We start from the raw sequence: 23,104 nt of genomic DNA, 5'->3' as shown, positions 1-23,104 counted from the left end.
TGGTAAACGTGAATCTATTTGTACTTACTTTAAGAATGAATGAAACATTTTGATTTAATCGGGGGATCCTTTTATACAGTCGTGTAATTAATCCGGTTCTGTCATTAGTCTTTTTTTTTTAAATATAAATAAACGCTTTGTGTTTTTTTTTAGTATCAGTGAAACAAATTTACATATTTACAAAAAAGAGTTTGAGCGTAAAATAAATTTGATTAAATAATATCCGTAATTTAATTATCCGTGTTAATAAGACTTCCTGTTAGAATATTAGAAATGGTATAATGTCACTACGTCATGTCTTCGTTGAAAAATATTTCTTTGTTAGTCACGGATTAGCATTGGACATAAAATTAAAATAATTGTCCTAGACTGACCTCTTCCACAGATTTAGAAACAATTTACGCAAGTCACATTTATATATATTAAATTTTATATGTTTGAATGAGATAGGCAGACAAATTATTTTCCCCGATTGATCGATATAATTCTAAAAAAAGATTACTTTGATTAAATAATGGCATTGTAAAGATATACATAGATCGGTTATAAGGATCTACCTGACATGTCTCTTTTCCCGCGGAGAGTTCGAATAGTAGGTATGACAATATCTCATATGTCTCGGGGTTTGTTCACCTGACAACGTTACCCATTACCCTGGATTGGATTGGAGTCGGTCGATGGACAACCTTGTCTTAATGTTATTTCTGACCGAGGGCCGGAGCATCAATGCGATGCTCGGTTTTATAGACCATTGTAAAAATATAAATATTATCTCGTTTGATGTTCAGTTCCGCCACATTATTAAGGTCTCGATAAATTCGCGGAATTATTGAGAAAGCTAAGCCAGAATTCCAGCACTGACAGAATATACGTATTACATCACGCGAGAAATTTGTCTCAAAGCTTTTAACCCTGCCAGATGTTAGATGGGGACTACTAGTCCCTTAGTGGGTTTTAAAAACTATACTTGGGTCTTATCATCTACTCAAGTATTAAACTTAATGCTTGTATTTATTTTTAAAAAAAATTTTACATCTTCGCATTGTTACAGGTAAGTAATTATTTTTCAGTTCTAAAATTATAATCTTAAATCATTTCATTCATGTAATTCTGTTGTCACACTTAGATATCTCTATTTATTTAGAGTTTTGTACATTTTTCCATGTTTTGTTTATAAATATAAACTTATACCGTATACCATAAACTAAAAAAACAAAATTAATAGGAATAAAAATATCAGAAATTAAACAAAAATAAATCGAGCCATGTCAACAATTGTAAACTCTGAAATCGAAAAATGAATTAATAAAAAATCAAGACACGAGTAAAGATTCAAAATAAAATCACAGGACCGTTAAACCAATTAATAATAGTTTGAGTTTTGTATTATGGGTTGGTATAGCCAACCCTTTTAAGGCCCGAAAAGTTAACTTCCGTTTAGCCAAAGGGTTTACGTACCTTTGTTGGTTTGAAAGGTTTACCTTTGTTGCCTCGAAAGGCTTTCTATTTTTTGAGTAAATCTTTCAGCAGAGAAATCAACACCGATTGTATTGTTTAAAACTCAGAATTTACATAACGTCCGACCTTTCTATGAAATAATAGTCAAAAATGGGAGTAGTCAGGTAAACATCATTAGTCAAGCAAGTATAGTACTTATAATGCAAAAACGCTGTTATTTAGCACATATGAGGGACATTGTCGCGACAATGTCCCTCATATGCACTTGATTTGACATTGCGTACAGGCAGGGTTAAGTCAATTGTATTATATCATATTATATAATCACTTAAAACTTAGACGAACCAGATACAAATTACGAGGAAATGTAAATAGCACGATATTGTGTACGATGTACGATTTATTTATATTCTGACCTGTGACGTTGATTTTATAAATACTTCGATACACGCGAATGTTTCATGAATGAGTGTAAATATATTTCCGATAGGTACCCAATATATTCTCCGAGTCAGTGTCACGCTATATTTTCAGACAATCCTAAAAATCGTGCTCCGAATTCACTCGAAGTAAACACCAAGATATTTATACGTTTTATTTACTTCAGTATGTTTCGTTCCTAATTTTACTCGTAAGGAATTACAATAAAAGGAATCACAATAAATATATTTTTTTAATTTGTAACTGTGCATAAACATATCGTAACAAGTACCAAAGAAAATGAAGCGGGCAGTTTAATTTTCACATTTTTAAAATACGATTTCAACGTTGATTTCAAACAGGCACCCATACGTGTAAAAATCTACTTATCATAATTATCTCAATGTTGTCAATCATGGTTTAATTTAATTTTTTAAATTACAGTAACTTATTTACTTTGAGGACAAAAACTTCTTCTCTACCATAGCTCATGATAATGATTAAAGAATAATAAAGGCATCGAATGAATTTATGTATCTTTCATTTAGCATTATGGGGGTATATTGGGGGGTAAATAAACTCTCACATCTTAAATATATAAATTTTATAACCTCGGGCTGATAATAATACCCTCATCATGACTGAATCGTTTTCTAACTCATTAATTCATATATATAATATATTTTATGTGTAATATTATCTACTTATTATTCCATGTCCACCTACATATATACGCACATACAAATTTCCATGAACAAAGCGTAAGCGCTTTAAAAAAACATAAACATTAAATTCATTAAAATTATTATGATTAAAAACACGTTGCCTAGGTACGCCAAGAATATTTTGATTTTTTAAAGCATTTCGCTAATTCAATCTGGAATTCGATATTGCGGATGAAGTTAACAGGTTTCTTGAACGGTATTATCATAAAAATTTTATAATTCTATTCTTTAAATCTCATTATACGATATTTCGTTACTTTAGTGTTATAATATCAGAGGTTCTAAATTTTTAATGACTTTTGTATTTATATTTACTGTGTATAAGATTCTCTTGTTGATTTGACCAATAAGAGATTTCACCCATTAATCGGCATCTTCAAACAGGTACATCAGTAGACTTATATATTTTTTTCTTAATCTTATTTTATTAACGAATTTTTTGTGTCTATATTTTGTCTTTTATTTATTTTGGTTAATTGCATTGTGATTTCTTGCTTCATCGGCTTGTTTTACTATTTTTATTATGGTAGTTACCTACTTAATGTTATTTAAAGATTTTTTAAGAAAAAGCATTGGATTTTCCTAATGTAGTTATTAATATTGTTGATATGTGTGTAACAGCGGTAGATACTTGTTTTAAATCCAGGACTCTGTTTAAATAAAACATGGATACACATTTGTATGTTACTTACATGAAAGCTTTGTAGTTAGATCCGATTTTTTGCACGTGAATATCAAACTTCGCATCAATATAAGGCTCTACTGTGCAATATGATCCTGAAATAGCTACCACTCCGGCCATATCCTGAAAGATTAATAAGCTTTCATAAAATGAGTGATATATGTACAACATCGTATATCATTAATCTTAGTATTATTTTTTCAGCATCGGTGAATATCAGCTCTTTAAAAGATCAAAAAATATTTTATACGCTTTCTATAATATAATGTGTATTCCTAAATATAACAAAATGTTTATATTTACTTCTTTATATGAATTTTACAGAAGCTCTCTTTAAGGTGGGAACTGAGTGGAGCATTTCGACGTAACGTAACATTCGCGGCGAGCATCCGACTTCGGATGAAGTATGTACTCGGAACGAGCGGCGAGTAGCTCGGCTCGCTGTACTGACTATACGAATGCTCACATCGTAACGTGTTACGTTACGACGAAATCATTCCGGTCAGTACCCACCTTTATACGCAATGCACTAATTTACTCAAATAATACCCATAGAAAATATTTTCAAAATTTTTGAGATTTTCGATGCTATGATGGGCAACAAGATTTTTTTTGACAGAAAGGGGGCGATACACTTTAAACATAATTTTATTTTACTATGGGCCGAAAAGTATATTTAATAATACCTGGAAATCGGAGTTGTTTTCAATCTTGACTTTTCCTACTCCGCCGTGAGCATGCCCAATTTTGAGAACCACTGGAAACCGCGGTACTGACATCTGTGGACAAAAAAAAAGATTTTTTTAATGTATATAATATTGAAAATCTCAACTATTGTAATCAAACAATTTCGACCAAATATTTTTTTCAGTCAATATTTTATAAGTATAAGTTATACAATATAAAACGATACACAAGGAGTCGTTTTAGCGTGCATTGAAAGTGACACAGATGGAGCAATAGAAGGAAGAGTGAGCTTAGGATAAGCACGTCGTGACTTTAGAATTTATGCAGTTCATATTCTTCATGTTAACTATACTTTATGTTGTATTACTTCAATTCCTTAGTACCTACCTCTGTATGTTTTATAAAATAATGATAAGATTTTTATCAAAATAATGAAATGTGTATATTTTTATGTGTGTATATTTTGTGCGTCTCCGTACTGTAATGGTCAGCACGCTTGACAACCGTACTGTAGGTCCCGGGGTCGATTCCCAGGGGAGGTGGAATTACTTTTAACAAATGACTTTTTCACTCTAATATTTTTTTAATATTACCCTGGACTGAAGCGTGTACCTGATGCGGAGGACTAATCACTTTGGGTTTGTATGATGCAGTACCCTATGCGCCATCGGGTTTTAATGAATAAAAATATGTTTATATACTTATTATATATGTACATTTATATACATCATATCTACATGTTGAAAACCGATCCAGAAAACATCGCCCGCTGGCTTCTATCGACTAATCTCTTGCGTAGGCGATGCTGTACAGTCAATATCTTTACTCTCGAGTGATGTGATCTCGTATGACGTATGACGTAGGCACGCACAACAAAGAAACTAATTACACGTTATTGTTACTTCAGTGTTCCGAGGAATAGTCAGCGTCATGACGTCACATCGAATCATTTCCGGGACATCCGGATTGCGTTGCCAAAGCTTCGAGGTACTTAGATAAAAAAAACTTAATACGTTCAAAATGGAACGGTTCATTGAATAAGTGCATATGTTGTAAAATTATGTGTCTATTTATGTAGTTAGAAACATACGCACTAAGTGTATTATATTATTTGTGTATTCATTTTTAAATCAAACACAGATTTTTGAGTCTACTAAGTTGTATTTTATTGAATGTTGATGTAAATTATTATGTAAGGGCATGATAAAAGATTTCTTGAGAAACGGATAATTCAAAATTAAGCAACAATGACTTTTTTTAACAAATGCCATAAATGACTAAAAATTCAAAAAATTAAATAATTTCTGTTGTAAATGTACAACTGTTAAATTTGATTTTACGACTGACAGAAAATTGATACAGTCATAAAGAGTTATTGTCTTTAAAACATAAATCACAATTGTTTTTTAAATGTACGATAATTAAATGCACATAATTAAATGTACGATAAAATCAAATAATTTCAATATTTTATAAAAATATGATTGAATTTTAACATGAAACTATTCATTTCATTTTCTATTTTGAAAATATATTACATGACATTTTATTTCACTTACTTTCATTTTTAAAATAAAATCCACGCTCTTTAAATTATAAAAGGAAAACAATTCTAGTGTTTTGAATATGTTTGATATATTTTAGTGTAACCTTTTCAAAGCCTTTTTCAATAATGTTCCTCTAGCTCTAGAGTGTAGAGTCTAGACCCATGTTCCCTTATAAAATTCTAAAGCTAGGCGAAAATTAATTAATAAGTTGCTTTTATCTCGTTTGCTTCTTTTATTATATCCCGAAAAATGTAATTACCAACGAAGAATAGTTTATTTACGTTCTAGAGAGGATTTTATGCTTCCATTCACGTCACGTTTCCAAGAAAAAAAGGGTGGGACCGATGGCATGAATCACCCAGATGCAGTACTCACGGTGTTCACGTGAAAGCAGTATTTTAAATGTACAACGTCGTAATATATTGTACAATGTGGCTATATAAATGTACTTTGAAGGTATACTTCATATTTTTATATAATATTCCATCGCTCTCCTGACTAACAGCCGTATCTGCCTTCGTACAAATAGCGATAGCTTCTTGTGTTTTCGTTTAAAAAAAAGAATAACCCACAAAGCCTTTACTTTTAGAGGCTTGTCTGCAGGTAGGATATTAAGGATAGGGAAATTAAAGTGAAAAATATATCACAAACACCCAGACCAATTAATAATAAATACTTTTTCAAAAATTATTTTGCATTTGGCGGGAATGGAGTCCGCGACACCAGTTTCGCAGTTAAGTGTCTACCCAACTACGCCATGGCGCCGGTTAATACAGTTAATTTCATCTTAAATATAAAACATAAGTTTGGAAGCAGGCATCTTTAAAAAATTGACTTTGTCTTCTTTCAATCGAGATAGTGTAAAAAAGTAAGTTTTAAAGTTATATTTGTAATTAATATTTTTTAAACAGATACAAAAATGTTTTAATAATCGATGTGTGATGATCAGTGAAAAATAAAGGCAAGTCTAATGACTTAGTGAAAACATGAACGCTAAGAAAATATACACAAAAGTGTTCCGAATGGAAATAAAAAAGTCGGTTACGACAGTTAGCCAGGAGAGCGACAATATGGGTATAGGTCATCGCTTCATTCGTTTTACAGTGCTGTGGTTCTAATTTCTCCATACCACAATGCTCTTTTGTTATATTTATATATGCATCTATTCGAAGTTCGTACACACATTAGGATATGTATGTATGTTTCTAAAACATATTTATGTGGAAACCAAGCAATTGACCCACTATGTTGAATAATTGAATTATTTATGTTTATTTACATATTTATATGTTAAATTATTTGTCTTTTGCAAGAAGCAATATCTTCGAACCAAAAAACAAAAGACGCGTAATAGTGGTCCAGAATTGTGTCTCCACCTCCAATGAGGCTTAAATCCCGTAAACCTATTTGAACAGTGGTGGCAGATGAAACCGACATAGAGGAAATGTGAAAAGAAAGATGGCCCACTGAACACGTGATAAACAAACAATTAATCGTGGTATTATTTTTTGACATCTCATCAAAGATGAAGAAGAATATGGAAGTCTGGGCATTTACGGGGCTGAAGACCGTCATAGGCTGGTTTAGGTGATCACTTTACACAGTGTAACATTCACCAATTCTACCCATTATTGACAACCACACTACTAAACAAATATTTGGACCCACTCAAAATGTTGTCTTATTAATATGTTTGAATTCAGTAGACAGATGGTACCTGTGTTTTTTCATACATATCTATAGTATGTTTCATTTTGGGAAAGAAGAAAAAACATTCTCGCTATCGTTAATTTATAAAGTAATGAATTTCTATAACAATGAATGAATTCAGGTCACGCTGCGTGCCGATTCAATTAATTCCTTAATGCTAAACGTATATTTATTGTCCATTGCGTAATAAACGAAGAATGACTTCCTTTTACGACAAATTTCCATTAAAAATCAATTGAAATCTATTGAATTTCATAAATTCCTCTAAATAATTCAAATGAAAAAGGCCATCGGAAAAAGAAGATATTTTTGGTTAAAAATATTGCACATCATAAAATATATATTATACATACTTATATAAAATATATTAAAAAATATATATTTACATACTTGTAGATAATAATAAACGAAAAACATTGAATTTTAATGTATTTTTTTATTAGAACAATTATCTAACCATCATGCCTCTTCCCCGCAGGGGTAGGCAGAGAGAATAGAACACCACGTCAATAAACAATCTTCGAATTTTCCACATTCATGCATCTCCTCATACATACCCACCGATTATTCCGACTACTGACTTAAACCTACCTACTTAAAATTTTACAGTATATATTATATATAATATATACCTAACCAGCTACTGTTAAAACAGTGTAGATAAAAGTTTTTTTTTCACGTAGTAATGTTTGAAGTCTAAATATTTGATAACTTTTAATTCATAAGTACCCACCCACAAACGTGACATGAACACATAACTTAATTTTCTCGTTGGGATTTTTCTGTTTGTTGATATTATACGGATATTTACATATTCGCTCGTGTGTATACAAAGGTACTTTTTATGAGTGTGATCGAATATTAATTTGATTAAACCAATCCGAGATAAATTTAGTCATGAATGATTTTTAAGGTAATTTACTTATACGTATAATTATTATTATACAAACATATACCGTGTACAAGTATATATTTTAAATATCCTTATCAAATTTATTCCTGGATACCAAATCCTACAAGGAGGTCTTAACCTTATTTGGTGGCATTCAAATTTATTAATCGTCTCTCTTTGCGAGTGTCACTTTCAACATTACTAATTCCCATAAAAAACTAAATTTATCAGTTAAGTTAAAATATCTTTTATTCCCTCTTTTACATTGTATATAAAAAGGGGTATTTAAAAAAAATCATACCTCATTTTTAAATACCATGTGTTTTACTTTTATTTATTTTCTATTAGCTACGAAACAGAATATTTAATAATTTGAAAAAATTATATAATGATCTGGGATGATATTTTTACCGGATTCCATAAAAACACTTGGTTTTTTTCTCTCGATGAATTTAAAAAAAAGTTAAATCATATCAACACGCAAGCACAGTACCTATAAAAATTAAGAAATGAATTCTCTGTTTAGGTAAAACCGCTTGAGGTTGACAATATTACTATTGTCTTGGGATAACATATGTTCATATCTATATATTTTGGAATACTTAACTTGTGTTATGATTTCGTTCAAGTAGTTGTTCCATGATTCAAAAAAATTCTTTACGAGTACACCATATATTAAGTATGAATATATTTAAAAAAAAACAATAGTAAAATACTTGTGGAGCCGATAAACAATCTAAGTTTGAAGTAAGGTCCTTGCAATCCCAAATTATTGTCAATACCCAAATTAACCAGCTGTTTGAAAATTTAAAATAGAACCCAATCAGAGATCGAAGAACTGAAAAAAATACCATATGGAAAGATATTTGTGTTAGTGAAAAGTTATATTTTCCTTTAAATTTCCTTTAAATATGCTTCTCATTTCTTTCCTTTAAATATGCTTCTTACCTTATATTTTTTTATGTGTCTTTTTACTGTACCGTATTGTTTTACACCTTACATTTTGCCTTGTATTTTCTTATTTGTTACTTTAAAATTGTTTTTCAGTCTTGTTAACCTTATCTCCCAAAATGAGTAATGAAAATTGCTTATCGGGTATATTTTATATGTGATTTATGTATGTTTAAATAAATAAATGAAGGAATAAATATGTAATATTTAATTAAAAGTACTTATGCCTCTTCAGTACATTATTCCAGAGCATCCTGGAAAATGGTGAAGATTCCAGAGGATTAGCAATGATTTCATTACGCAGGCGCAATGTCGCCCACTCGGTCCGATTCCCAGCCACACTGCATTTCTGCACGCATTCCTACTCTTCCACGCTCTGCGCTCCTGGTGCACTGTGGTCTGGCAGTACTTTCGGCGATTAGCTATTAGTCACCGGGTGTCGGGTGTCACCTTCCACCCCCACTCGCCAGCACGCCCGCGATGATCCTATCTGCCCTGCCCTATGTACAGTACCGGAACGTGGCCAGACTCATTGATGGAAAACAGAATCCGCTTGGATTTTGGCCAATATGCAAAATCACCGCATTTTGTGACCGTCGGATAGTGATGTAAACAAACGAGCGCAACTTGTTTCTTAATTTTCCTTGTGTTCAATTGTAGGTCCACGTTTCTTCACTGCTTTATTCTATTACATAAAATACGTACTTGTGTTTTAAAAAGTAGATACATGAAACGAATAGATATTCTACTCCTGGCTCTACGTTATATATTACGTAAATACATGTACCTGTACCTATTTACGCACTAGTTTAAAGATAAAATAGAAATTGTTAGAGTTCGGTACGTAAAATTGTATGTTTGTATGTACATATATTGTAGTTGACAGGAGAAAGTGACCAACTGACAAAACGTAAAATGTTTAGGAGGGCCATTTAAGTCACTTTTACTTTGCAAGAAAATAAACATCAATGAAGTTAGTCATTTTTTATACTTCTAATATATTATACTTCTATGTTTAAAATGCTTTGGGATTTTTTTCTGAGCCATATTAAGCTAGTAAGATATCAAATAGTCAATGATCACGTTTTTGTAAAAAAATGCACTTGGTCACTTTCTCCTGTATGACTACGATATCATGACTATTGGTGAGTATTAATGTGTTTCTAATTTGATCCTTTATCACATTTATTATCTTAATTACTTCATACGAATTACTGGTTAAGGCTATTTATTCAGTCGCCATATTTTTGTATTTAAGTAAATTTTGCTGTTTTTCGTTATGTTAAAAATTCTCCGTTATAGCTTTAGCAGAACAGATCCAATAAAATATTATATGTATTAGAAATCGTCAAGGTCATCGTTTAAAGAAACTTTTTTCCAGAAATCACATTTTAATTCAATATGTGCACAAATAGTCAGCTGCTCTGTAACTGCTATCAGAAATCCACTTTAAAATGAGTGATGATAATAATTGGTCACGGCTACATAATGTGACAAATACTCGACATCTTTGAGTAAACATGTCCATCTCTATGTAATATAGTCGTATTATCTGTAATGTTCAATCACGTAATCACTATTTATAACTCTTCAGTGTGAGGTAAATCTGAAGATCGGACAAATAATTCTGTACCAAAAAGATGACCTCATACCGCACGAGTCGTCACTTCTATGTACCTAATATATTGTAGTATTATGGTATATATAGCATATATCTTTTCGAATAATAATAGATTTTATATTTATAGCTTCAATTTTACCGTCCTCAAAATTAAAATGTTTCTCAATGTCGATCTTTATGTTGTGTACTCTTGAATGTTTGCAATTTTTCGTTCTAATATTTTGATGTTAAAAATGTAATTTTGGTTTTTACTTTGAGTAATTACTAACTTAAAGCAGGCCTTGTTTAAACGGTTTGATGTCAGTGATAGTAGTGACATTAAACACTACGTCTACGCAGTAGTGAAATATGTAAACGTAATTCGTAGTAATAATGAAAAATTAAACTTAATGATAATGATAATGAAAAATCGAGATTATGAATGCCAATAAGTCGTAACTGTATGAACAGAGTTAAGGTAACATGGAAATGGTAATTTAGAAATTTTCCTCGAAAAAATTCGTGAGTTAATTGTTTTTTTTTCTCTCAAAAAACATAATTTTTTGTTTCGTTCATGTGAGGTTTCCACAAAAAAATCATTAAAAATTCCCGATGAACTCAGGTTGAACAACACTGTCTCTCCCATTGGAATGATTTTAGCAATCATTTCGATCTGGAATCTGAATTACCATAGACATAACAGAATGCCGATAATGCGTCATCAGATGTGATGGAGTCACCAGTCATCAAACCAGTGGTATGTTAGTCTATCGGATACTTGGAAGAGTAGCAGCAGTGAGCTGGATACTGGATATGATGAACGTCGTCCTAGTAATGAATCACATTCCTGAATTCGCGTTCGAGGTACGATAAGCCTATAGAGGAATCGACCGCAGTACCCAGCCGCGGTTAGTAGAAATGTGAATTCCAACTATAGGTCAATGATTTGTCTGTCAACATAACATTAATCTTGTTATAATTATGTTTGTAGAGTGTATTTACAAGGTCAGCGGTAGTAGGCGGTAGGTGGCTATGATCATATTCTAGTAAATACACAAATTTTGTGTAAATATTCTATTTTGCTTTTAATGTTGAATAAGTATACGTTAATATTATTTCACACGTATTTTTTTAAAAATTTAAAGCCCTTGGTTTTCTATATTTTTTCTGCTGTTTTATTATTAATACACCAGTATTTTTTACACCCAACCTTTCTAATATTTATGGTAATGAAGCACAACAGAAGCAGGCGACGACCCCTTTTAGAAGTAAGAAAAATCTTAGGCCTGTGTTTTTTTAATTTTTATATTCTTAATTTGGTTTTAGCAGTTATGTTCCATTTAGTAGTTTTTATTCTAAAACATATATAAAAAGTAAAACCCAACGATCATGTTGTAACAAAATTATATTTTCTGTATTGTAAAACACATTACTTTTAATAATATTAAAATATTTGGAATGGCTTCACCCGTCCACGAATAAATATTACTACCGACTACTGTTACCCTTTTGCATTTTTTTGCTGTAAGTATTATTTGGTCACAACATAAATCGTCTGGACACACAAAAACCATTATTCATTCACGAACAGGTCTATATATTCGCAATGGGTCGAAGTTTAGAAAACCTTAAAGAACAATGCTAAAGATTTCATCTTCCAGAAATAGCGACGCGTAGTAGTGCATGTATATAATATATTATATAATACTAACGAAAAGAATATCGGTATGATGACAAAAAGTCAAATGGAATTTCGGTTCGTTAAATGATTTTATTTTAAATGTATGCTTAGTGTCAAAATGACATACACGAGAGGTCAAAAATATTCGAATATGTTTCAGTTGCAACTCCCCATAATAACAATTTATTTAACACCACAAAATGCTCATAATGCTTAAGTTTATTAAATTTTGCAGAGATATGTAGATACACTAAACTGACACTAAGCAGTCAATATTTAAGTGTATTACGTTGACAGATCCCAGTACCATGTTGTACGGAGGAATACTATAATTTTCAATAATACATAATATTATGTAGAATTTGAGAAGTCCGTGTGGACAGTAGACACATAAAAAATGTACCAAACATAAAATGTGATACATTACGAATAGATAGTTGGCAAATTGCTGAATTCAAGACACAATATATGACACTGGTTTACAGTTTACAGCTACTCGCGTAACAAGATTGCAAGGTTAGAAACGGGCGGTTATAATTTTTAATGAGATCTCCGCCAAGTAGTGGCAATGTCACCAAAAATTGGGTTATTCATTTCCGTAAATCCATCAAAGCTATATTTTTTTCTTCTCATATCATGATTTAGTTCTACGTTTATGTTATGCATATTTAAACATTTTTCATACAAATATGCATCGGATATTGGGCACGGGGTACTGAAGGTCCCGGCTTCGATTCGCAGGAGGCTAAAAATAAATATACGTGATTTTCACATTAACTTTTCTTTAATATCAATCTGGAATGGTACCTGAAGCATAGGAATTATTACCTTACCTTCATGTAATTAACGACTAAAATAGCACTGCATCGATAAGACGCAGTAACCTATGCCCCATTGGGTTCAGATAAGGGCTTGAAGAAAAAAAGGAAATATTATGTCTAAAATAAATTAAATAATAAATATTCACTACTTACTTACTTATCTTTGTCTAAACTGTATATATTTTATTTATTACCCACAGTTATTTTTTTTACCAAAATGTAAATGTGAAATTCTCAAATATTGTTGAATTTCTTGATACATAATGTCTGTGGAATTATTTATTAATTATCTAATTCAGAGGTGAGATTTTTTTGTAATTGAAAAAAATGGCGTTGATGTTTTTTTATAAAGATAAAAACGTTCATAGGCCTGAATGTCATTGTTTAAAAAAATATCTCCACTCTCAATGGATAAAATATAAAAAATACGAGTTTTTAATAAATCTTGTATTTTGCACGAATAAGATTTATCCATTTATTAATTCCTTTCGACTTTTTTGTTGAAAATAATAAATTTAATTTTCTTGTTTGTGACACATAAAAAAATGTAACGACTAATAAGGATTACCATGGAGATACCTCTGTATTATGATTTTTTACATCTTGATTAGTTCCTTTAATTATAGCACGTAACATACGAGTATATATGTAAATATTGTAGAGAAGTTGTCACTACACTAACCCTATGTGGGAGCTATATTTACTCATTTTATTATATAGATCATTACGTTATCTCAATTACTAATTGTTTACTGTTCTTGGAATATCCTTTCCCACAATAGTTGTATTATTCATTGATTATTTGCTTTTAAAACTAATCATAAATCCATACGTAGAGAACCTACGTCCGTTGTTTACATACCTTCTCATACATTATGAAAAATGAAAAATGTCTGTTATGCGGATGTCGGATGTGGTTTAAGCTATTTTTAATTTAGTCTAATATCGTAAGTCACGCGTCTAAAAATACAACTCCTTCGCCGGCAATAAGCTTAATTCCTTTACATGACTCGATGCAAAAATGTGTTCAAAGCGTTTCAAGAATAAGAAGTGAAAAGATTATTATACTGCTGACTGTTGACTGTTTGGGATTACCATATATGGAAAATTATTTCTGGTAGTCGCGTTTTCAACAGTAATCATTTGAAGAAAAATTGCAGTATGACAATAATTATAGCTATAAACCAATAACTTATAAAAATCAAAATAAAATTATAAACGTTTTGAGCATTTTAACAAAATAATAATAAAATTGGTTATCTTCATTCCAATAATTTTCTAACCTTTTTTCCCGGTGACAAAGCCATTTACGTATTTTCATTTCTACATTTCTATACATACATTTCTTCGTTTTATAGACTACTTGACGGATTTAAACGATTTTTAATAGTAGGTTTTCAGGTATCAGTACAAGACAACCCTTTTGTTTTTTCCATAAATAATTTAATTACCAGACGGATTTGTTAGTCAATCACTTGATATATAAACAAAACTTTAATTCACTCGGTTTCTTGTGCCAGCGAATACATCCGAACAGCTTGAATAATAGAAAGATTTTTTTACTTGTATCTGAGGACGAACAAATGGGCGGATATAAAAAACAACTCCTTTTCTCTCATTCAGCGAATATATGTTTAAAGAAATCCACGTTCCTACGAATGTAAGTACAAACATGTATTATATGATATTTGTATTGAACTGAGGTTTTTTTTTCATTTTCTGTTTTATATCCAGAAGAGATGAATAAAATTATAAAACAAATTTTCGTATAAACAACACAAAAATACTTTTTATTGATTATATTGCTGTACGAAGGAATATATTTGTTAAATCTTATCTTTATGCAGCAGATCATAACATTAGAGTGATAATTTAAAAGAATATTGTCAAAATAGTGGTATTTTGGCTGACAGTAATGTTTTGGGGACCGGAATAATAATATGATACGCATATATATGAGTGAATTATGTTAAAAAAGTCTAAGCAATCTGTCGCTCGAAACAAACCAATATTGAAGTATGAGGTTTTGTTATTGAATGAAAACATACCAAATATTTGGAATTCTGGCAACCCGCCGAAGTATTCGAGACATTCTATAATAACCATCCGAGATATGATTCGAAATATTTATGACGTTTTGCATTATGCTATTATGAATGAAGCGCATTAAGGTATTTAACCTTCAAATTTCAGTCGCGTACTGTGTGACAAATAATATACATACTCGTATAAATAATCGCTCCAAGCGTGGCAATTATTCGCGTTTTAATAGCTTTGCTGGATGAAAGCTTTTAATCAAACGTAGGTACTCGTATAAATGCTGTTGGACTGAATTGAGCGACAAATTCTTACATTTTAGAATGAAATGATGTTCAAATATTTAGTTACGAATTTCCAAACAAAAATCTCAACATGACAGTCGAAATTCAATACTGATTTTTGATGTGCGTTTTAGTTACTGTCAAATTCAATTTTATTTCTCATTTATAGTTTTAACAAATTTTGTTTTTTTTTTTAATTCTCTCTCAATAATACATAAAGCCGAGGCATATTATCTTAATAACAAATAAAAATAAAAATACTTGTGAAAATGGCAGTAAAAAAATCATACACCACTTAATTCACATAAAAAATCAAAATTTTAGAGTTGTGTGATTTTTAATGGATTTATTCAGCAGATTCTACATCAATTATTCGCGTGAAATTTTCAAATAAATCTCTGATTAATTTTGAAAAAAAAACTCTTAGTATACAATTAGATATTATTATAATGTTGTGGTTGATTAATTCATAAGATTTGGTACCTTCAAATTATTACATTAAAATAGATTTGTATGTTTATCAACAATTCATTATAAATAGAGTTGAGGTATATAATTGAGTTTTCCTATAAATATTTGCTTTATAACATGTAACGCTGTTGTTATTAGTCATATTATTATTGCCTTATTGTTGTGTGACTCACAGATCAGAAATATAATCTTGAAGTTCTTATAAAGCTCGAGATCTTCTAGAAAGTTTTGTGCCAATTCAAAATGTTTGCTTATAATTTTCTCTCTATTTTTACTAAAAAAATATTTACTTAATTTTTTTTTTATTAATTACTTATATTTGTAAAATATTTTCGGCTTTAGAAGATGTATTTTCTTAATTTTTATTTGACCGTTTGACGATCCTGCTGTCTAGTGCAGTATTTGTGTGTTATTTTTTCACTATTAAGCCGAACAAAGTAGTGTTAGTTTGCATTTTTAGGTACGCTTACGGTGTTATTGGTAAGTTAGTATCAATTCCTTTAAATTAAAAATATTAAATACTAAGCTCCCAGTAAGAACGGGATCTGCAAACTCCTTCGCGACCCAGTACAGGGAACATAGTACAGTCAACCACTAGGTTAGTCTTGCAGCTGGACGTGTACTGACGTCACTACGCGTCGTTAAAATAGGGGGAACATAAATGACCTGAGATAATACTTTATCCTTTCCACATTTCAATGATAATATTACTAATTGTATCGTATTAAAAAAATAATAAACAAAAAAAGTAAACGTACCCATTACGGTAGACATTTTCGAATGGTTACATTTGAAATGATGGTATCAAAAATTTGATGTTACCAATATAAATGCGAATATAAATAAAATGAATTAAAAATAGCCTTTCCACGGATAATGTATACGAGTAAAATTTTGATAAAATTGGAAAAATAGGAACTATGTATATTCAGAAAACACATTTAAATGGCTGACCTTACCATCAAAACATAGTCGTTAAGCACACAAAAGTAACAATTTATAATACAATTTTAGTACATAAAAAAAATAATGATTTATCCATAAATGTTTATCTTATTCTTTGCTTTTATATTTCTGGTTTGTTGATTTTATTGGCGCTTTTAGGTCTTTTCGTCAGATTTCGATTTTGAATTCTCACACTTTTCTATTCCGTCACTAGGAAAATATTTAACGTGGGCATTTGGTTCCAAGATCAGTTATGTTCGTGTGACATGTTTATTTCATGTTTCAATATTTACATCTCCAAAAAAACGTGATTAGCCAAACATTCAAAACACGTGTGAGGTATCCACACAGTGCCGTCACATTTCGTGCCGTATTCCACGTGCTCTTTAGGAATGGGCTCGAAGTACTTGGAAAACAAATCTAAATATAAGGCATTCATGCTTCGATTCAGTACCTACAATATTTTACATAAAATGGCGTATTTACAATTTTATGCATTTTTAAAACACCTTTTCAAAGTGTTGGTACTTTATTATGATATCTGCCAATTATCACCTCGCCGAGCTAGCTAAAATAAGATATGCTAACAGGAGCATAGCCCATTCAAGGGTAATATTACTAACAGAAAAATAAAGAAATCTTTCAAATAATCTGAAAAACTTCAAAACAAAATTCTTTAAAAAATAAAATATTTGGAAAATCTTATACATATATATATATATATATATATATATATATATATATATATATATATATATATATATATATATATATATATATATATATATATATATATATATATATATATATATATATATATATATACATATATATATAAATATGTATATATATATATATATATATATATATATATATATATATATATATATATATATATATATATATATATATATATATATATATATATATATATATATATATATATATATATATATATATATATATATATATATATATATATATATATATATATATATATATATATATATATATATATATATATATATATATATATATATATATATATATATATATATATATATATATATATATATATATATATATATATATATATATATATATATATATATATATATATATATGCATATACTGGCTCTATTTTATTAATAATTTTGTTTAAACAACTTGTCGTTACTCTTTTCCGAGTCATTGGATGTATCAGATTTAATTTAATTTTAGAAATAGATAAGAATATTTATATACTTTTATCAATGAATGATTAATCTTGAAGATTGTAAGATTAGAGGAAATAAGATTTCGCTATCGAATATAAAGGCGCATATAATTCATTACACTGGTGCGCGTAGCGATGTGATGTTTGACATTTCAAACACCGGGAAAGCATTTCTCCCGCGCTCTCTGCCGACCCGCGGATACTTCCGATAAAATGGCGCCCACCTTTCCGATTGTATTTTTACTCATGACACAAACAAGTGAAGCAGGCACTACATAAGGTACACGGGCACTCTACTCCATTCAGTATTTAGTTTGATATCAGACTGCGCGCAGTGTGCCCGCCACCGCCGGAGCGACACAGTGTTTACGCTCCGCACGCGCGATCCGCAATCCCTGTACCTAATGGACAAACGTCAAATTGTTTACATCCGAAGCGAAGTGTGTTTTGCTCCAATTTCACAATTTGGATTCTTCAGTGCAACGTAAACTGACTGTGGAAATTTATGAAGTTTTGAGTTTTACGATTGTTTTGTGCGCCACAGCTGATATTCTACCGAATTTGTAGCTAAGGTAAGTTATTTTATAGTTTTTTTCTACCTTAAAGATTTCTAACTACTTAGCATAATTGTAATAAACATTGTTAAATTATGCATTCTAATAACGTTTTTATGTGTAGACGCCCTATCAAAAAATGAACCACCTGTCCCTTAGCTGACGACTTCACATGTGTGCATTCCGCATAATATTATTATACCCTAAAAAGGAATTGCAGTCGTTTGACAATAAGTTTTTTTTAAAGATAAGTTTAAAAAATAATATCACGTATGACTCTGTAACTGAAAATGTTACTTCTGCATTTATGAACGTGGGGCTTTATTTTAAGGATGTAAAAATGAGAAAAATGAGTTTAAACTCAGACTATAAAAAAATATTGTTATTTAGTAAAAAAAATACCTTTATCAATAAATTATTCAAAATTATAATAATATGTTTTTTTTTGTACAGATACACACATAATTAAAAATGAACTAAAAAGTGGTAGATCTTATAAGGAATAAAATGAATATGATAACCGCAAAGGTTGTTAGAAAAATAAATATGTATGTAATACCAAATCTGAATGTTAAACCTCGCAATTCGTTTTTTTATATGATTTCTAATTGCAAATTCCTTAGTGCATTTTTAAATTTATTTTCATTGATCTTTATTGCAAGCCGTGTAATAAAAATGTAAAAAAATGGTTTGAAATGAGCCAAAACTTTTTATACTTATTATTTTATAATTTGTCAATGATGATTTACTTTTCAAATGGATATAATAAAAATATGTAAATACATATTTGACGTTCAATAAAAACATATTTTGAGTTTCAGATATTTATTAACTCTCGCTGATTAGCTTGCGCCATACCCTTTCTCGCGGTAATTCTAGCGATATGTAAGTTTAAAATAATTAGGAATAAATTATTACCCGCGTTATATTTTAATACGCACTAAACAGGCGATTAATTGCTAATTGGGTTTCGATATCGACGTGCACACAGTATTTTAATGTTTTGCTTCCATTTGATATTCCAGAAATAATGAATGATTTGAGTGGTTCGATTATTTACATATGCAGTAGAGCGCGACATAATCTATACATATGTAACAAATATATTTAGAAACAAGTAATACTAATACATAAATGCGTTCTAATGGAGGCAGACAATCGAACTCTGGACCTAAAACATGGTAGTTAAACGCATTAACCAGTACACTATAGAGGCGTTTGGCCAACAGGGTGGAGATCCCGGGTTCGATTCCCGGAAGGGAGTCAAAATAATTGAAATGTTACGTGATTTTTTAATATTATATTTATTCAATATTACTCTGGACTGGTACCTGAAGTGCAGGACTTATCGCCTTGCCTTGATGTTACAAACAATCAATTCAACACTGCGTCAATGCGATGCAGTGCCTTACGTACCGTTTAATGCGTATAAGGGTTGGAATGAATGAATCAATGTTGAGGTTTCATTACTCAGATTTATTGAAACTAAAACAGTAAAATATGGTTACCAAAATGTTGGGTAGAACGGTGAATGTTACAGTGTATAAAGTGTTTAGTTAATCCAGTCAATGCCCATACTAAAAATATTGCAATAACTATGTATTTACGTATGTAACTATTTGAGTACAGCCTACATTACTAAATGGTTCTTCGATATACAACTATAAATTTATCATTTTATTTTTAAAATAAAGTTTATCCAAAACGAAAGTATATACATTCATGTTGTGGACGAATTAAATTATTAGTTTACGTATTTTAGCTATATGCTGTACTTAATGTTGTACATTTTTACGCTTTTATCGGAATAACACCTTATTAGTAAAACAAAGGCTTTTTTGAAAAAATATTTTTTGTCTAAAAAATATTGAAAAATGATTACCGCGAATTTAATTTCACTGCTATAGTACTCGTATTATTGGAAAACTGTAATTTTTACTTTTGAATTTAGTATTTTAAACAATGTCAATAAATTTAAATTTAAGTTTTACAATCGGCTATAATCGCAATCACAAAATACGCTCTCTTGTAAAATTTTCTCAAACGTAGATACAGTTTTCCAAGAGAGGCCGTTATGTGTATGTTAATTGCATAATATGATTCCATATTCTGATGAGTTCGTAGGTATGGACCACCATACTATTAAAAAATTTATATATTACATTTAAATTGAGAAAATACAACAAAAACTACTGATAATAAAAATATAAATTTTTATTTGTTTATTTTTAGTAATAAAAAAAAAATTGAGATAGTAATTTCCATACCCTGTCTCTCCCCAGACTCTCACCGTCCATTCAAGACGGAAGCGTGTAATAAAATTGATATATGACATTTTAAGTAGCTTGTCGTCGATGGGACCATTATTTGAAGTAACAGCAAATTATCCTGATTGTTACCAGCTTACTTTACTATAAATTCGTATTGTATAGGTTCCTTTAATAAAGTATTCCGAAATTATTTCAAAGCGTCTATTCATGCGCAATAATCGCTGCTCTACCCGTCACTAGGAAGTCGTACGAAAAAGAGTAAAGATTTTTTTATCTAATCGCCAAATCGCTTATGCTGGTGTGTTTGTAAATGATTATCATAAAACTGTTTTATTCAGATGGAGGTAGACAAATTAATGGAAAAATTATCCACGCACCAATATAAATAATGCTTATTAACATTATTTAACTGAACTATGTATGAATGTATTTATCTATTATGTATCGTCTCGTTCAAGACATAAGGTCGTATGTGCAAATTAGATGATTTTAGGTTTGATACCAAAAATATCTACAAACATCCCAGAGGTCGTACTTCAGAGATTATAGCACACTCAATACATTTTAAATTTGAGCGTAAATGCAAGGTTGCTCCCATTACCCAATAAAAAAGTGTAAACTGTCCTTATGGTATAGTAGATATTTGTCACTTATCCTGTTTTGGACCGTTATGATACGTTTCTTTACGCATTTGATTTACGAGTTGATTGAGAGCAATATTTTCGATTTTATTATTTTCATTTATAAGTCGATATCATCTTAACAGTGTAAATAATACACAGGTTAACTGTATAACTTACTACGATAAAATTCACAAACCAGTTTTTTTCTTCGAAATTGTTTATTTTTTAGCATTCTAACAAATATACAAAACAATGTTTTAAATCACAAAATATGCTTTATTCTGCTAGTCTTAAATAAAATATTTAAATAGTTTAACCCTAGACCACGGGATATGTTTCAATGTTCCTTATTACTGTATTATCGTAAAATGAACGACTAAAAGAAAAACTCACGTTTTGCCAAAAACGTTCACTGAAAATATTTAAAAAATAAATGCAACATTTTTTTTGAAAACTTTAAAGAAATACAAACTTAAAATATTGGGAAAAAAATACACGCTAGTTGTCACTACATTTTTATATGTGTTGCCTTGGTGCTCCCCATAAACTGGATGTCCATCGTAAATTGTACGAACGTCCCGTAATCTAGGGTGAATAATAATACATACAAATGGTACAGCAATCAAGTGATGACGTTCTTGTTTGTAATAAAATAATGTGCGTGTATGGAGACTTGCACATATTATTCAATCTCTGCAATCAAAGGAGACACAATAAAATCTACATATATTAGGCATGGGGAGAGCATTTGCTTAGAAGTATGCTAGTACAATTATTATGATGTTCATAAAATCGAAATTGACAGCAACAAAAAATACTTTTCATTCAAACTCATCTTATCCCATTTCATGTTATTAATTTTCTGCAAATGCATTTTTAAAATAAAAGTAAAAAAAATCATAGGCCTAAGAGGACCGTTATAAAAATTTTAATCAAGTTGTGGTAGAGTGAGCTCAACTAACCACGGGATCACAGATCAGCTTGAAGAATTTATTAGTTGTTCGTAGGTTCGATTTCCATTTTTTTAAGATTTGACTCAAATAAGCGGTTGTCTCAAATAATCGAAATAAGCGGAATCGAGTGTACTTATTAAAAAAAACAAATCGACATTTATCGTTTATAATACGAATAAGTAAGCAAAAAATAAAACGGGCACGGAATTTAAAAAAAGTTTTATTCAGATAAAAAAAAAACGATGATTGTAAATGAATTATCTAAGATTACGTCCCGTACATTACACATTACTCCTTTCAATGATTCTTCATTTACAAAAAGGAAATCATTTTATATATTTCTTTTATGTCTTTGATTCATAAATCAATATCTTGATTTTCAATTAAGCTGATCTTAATCGATAACCCGTGTCATGTTTTAATTATTGTCAGCATCAATCATTTAATTATTATTCCTTTAATAAATCTAGCGAGTACCTACCTGAAGAATAATACACATGTCGTGCTTTATTCATTCATGTGGACGTGGAGGGTAATAATAAACATTGTAGGTACTTTTATTGTGCATTGCAAATGA

General features: G+C 30.1%; 2 protein-coding genes across 2 annotated transcripts in view; one reads left to right on the top strand and one right to left on the bottom strand.

Moving 5' to 3' along the window:
* Syn (synapsin) overlaps positions 1 to 23,104 on the bottom strand; it is an 89,755-nt gene that overhangs the window by 6,256 nt on the left and 60,395 nt on the right. Inside the window, exons 10-11 of the mRNA XM_088266153.1 lie at positions 3,972 to 4,064; positions 3,296 to 3,408 (exon numbers count right to left, since the gene is read on the bottom strand). Coding sequence (XP_088122279.1) covers positions 3,296 to 3,408; positions 3,972 to 4,064 — 206 coding nt within the window. The remainder of the gene's footprint in view (positions 1 to 3,295; positions 3,409 to 3,971; positions 4,065 to 23,104) is intronic.
* Positions 18,432 to 23,104, top strand: part of Timp (Tissue inhibitor of metalloproteases) — a 47,429-nt gene continuing 42,756 nt past the window's right edge. The window contains exon 1 of the mRNA XM_088266154.1: positions 18,432 to 18,699. The gene's annotated coding sequence lies outside the window, so the exon portion shown is untranslated. The remainder of the gene's footprint in view (positions 18,700 to 23,104) is intronic.

This window comes from Brachycentrus maculatus, unplaced genomic scaffold (assembly GCF_059751285.1).
Source record: "Brachycentrus maculatus isolate JH-2025_06_01 unplaced genomic scaffold, ASM5975128v1 h1tg000262l, whole genome shotgun sequence".
In the NCBI taxonomy this organism is placed as follows: Eukaryota; Metazoa; Arthropoda; class Insecta; order Trichoptera; family Brachycentridae; genus Brachycentrus; species Brachycentrus maculatus.
The sequence above is the reverse complement of the archived record's forward strand: the minus strand, read 5'-3'. Positions and strand labels throughout refer to the sequence as shown.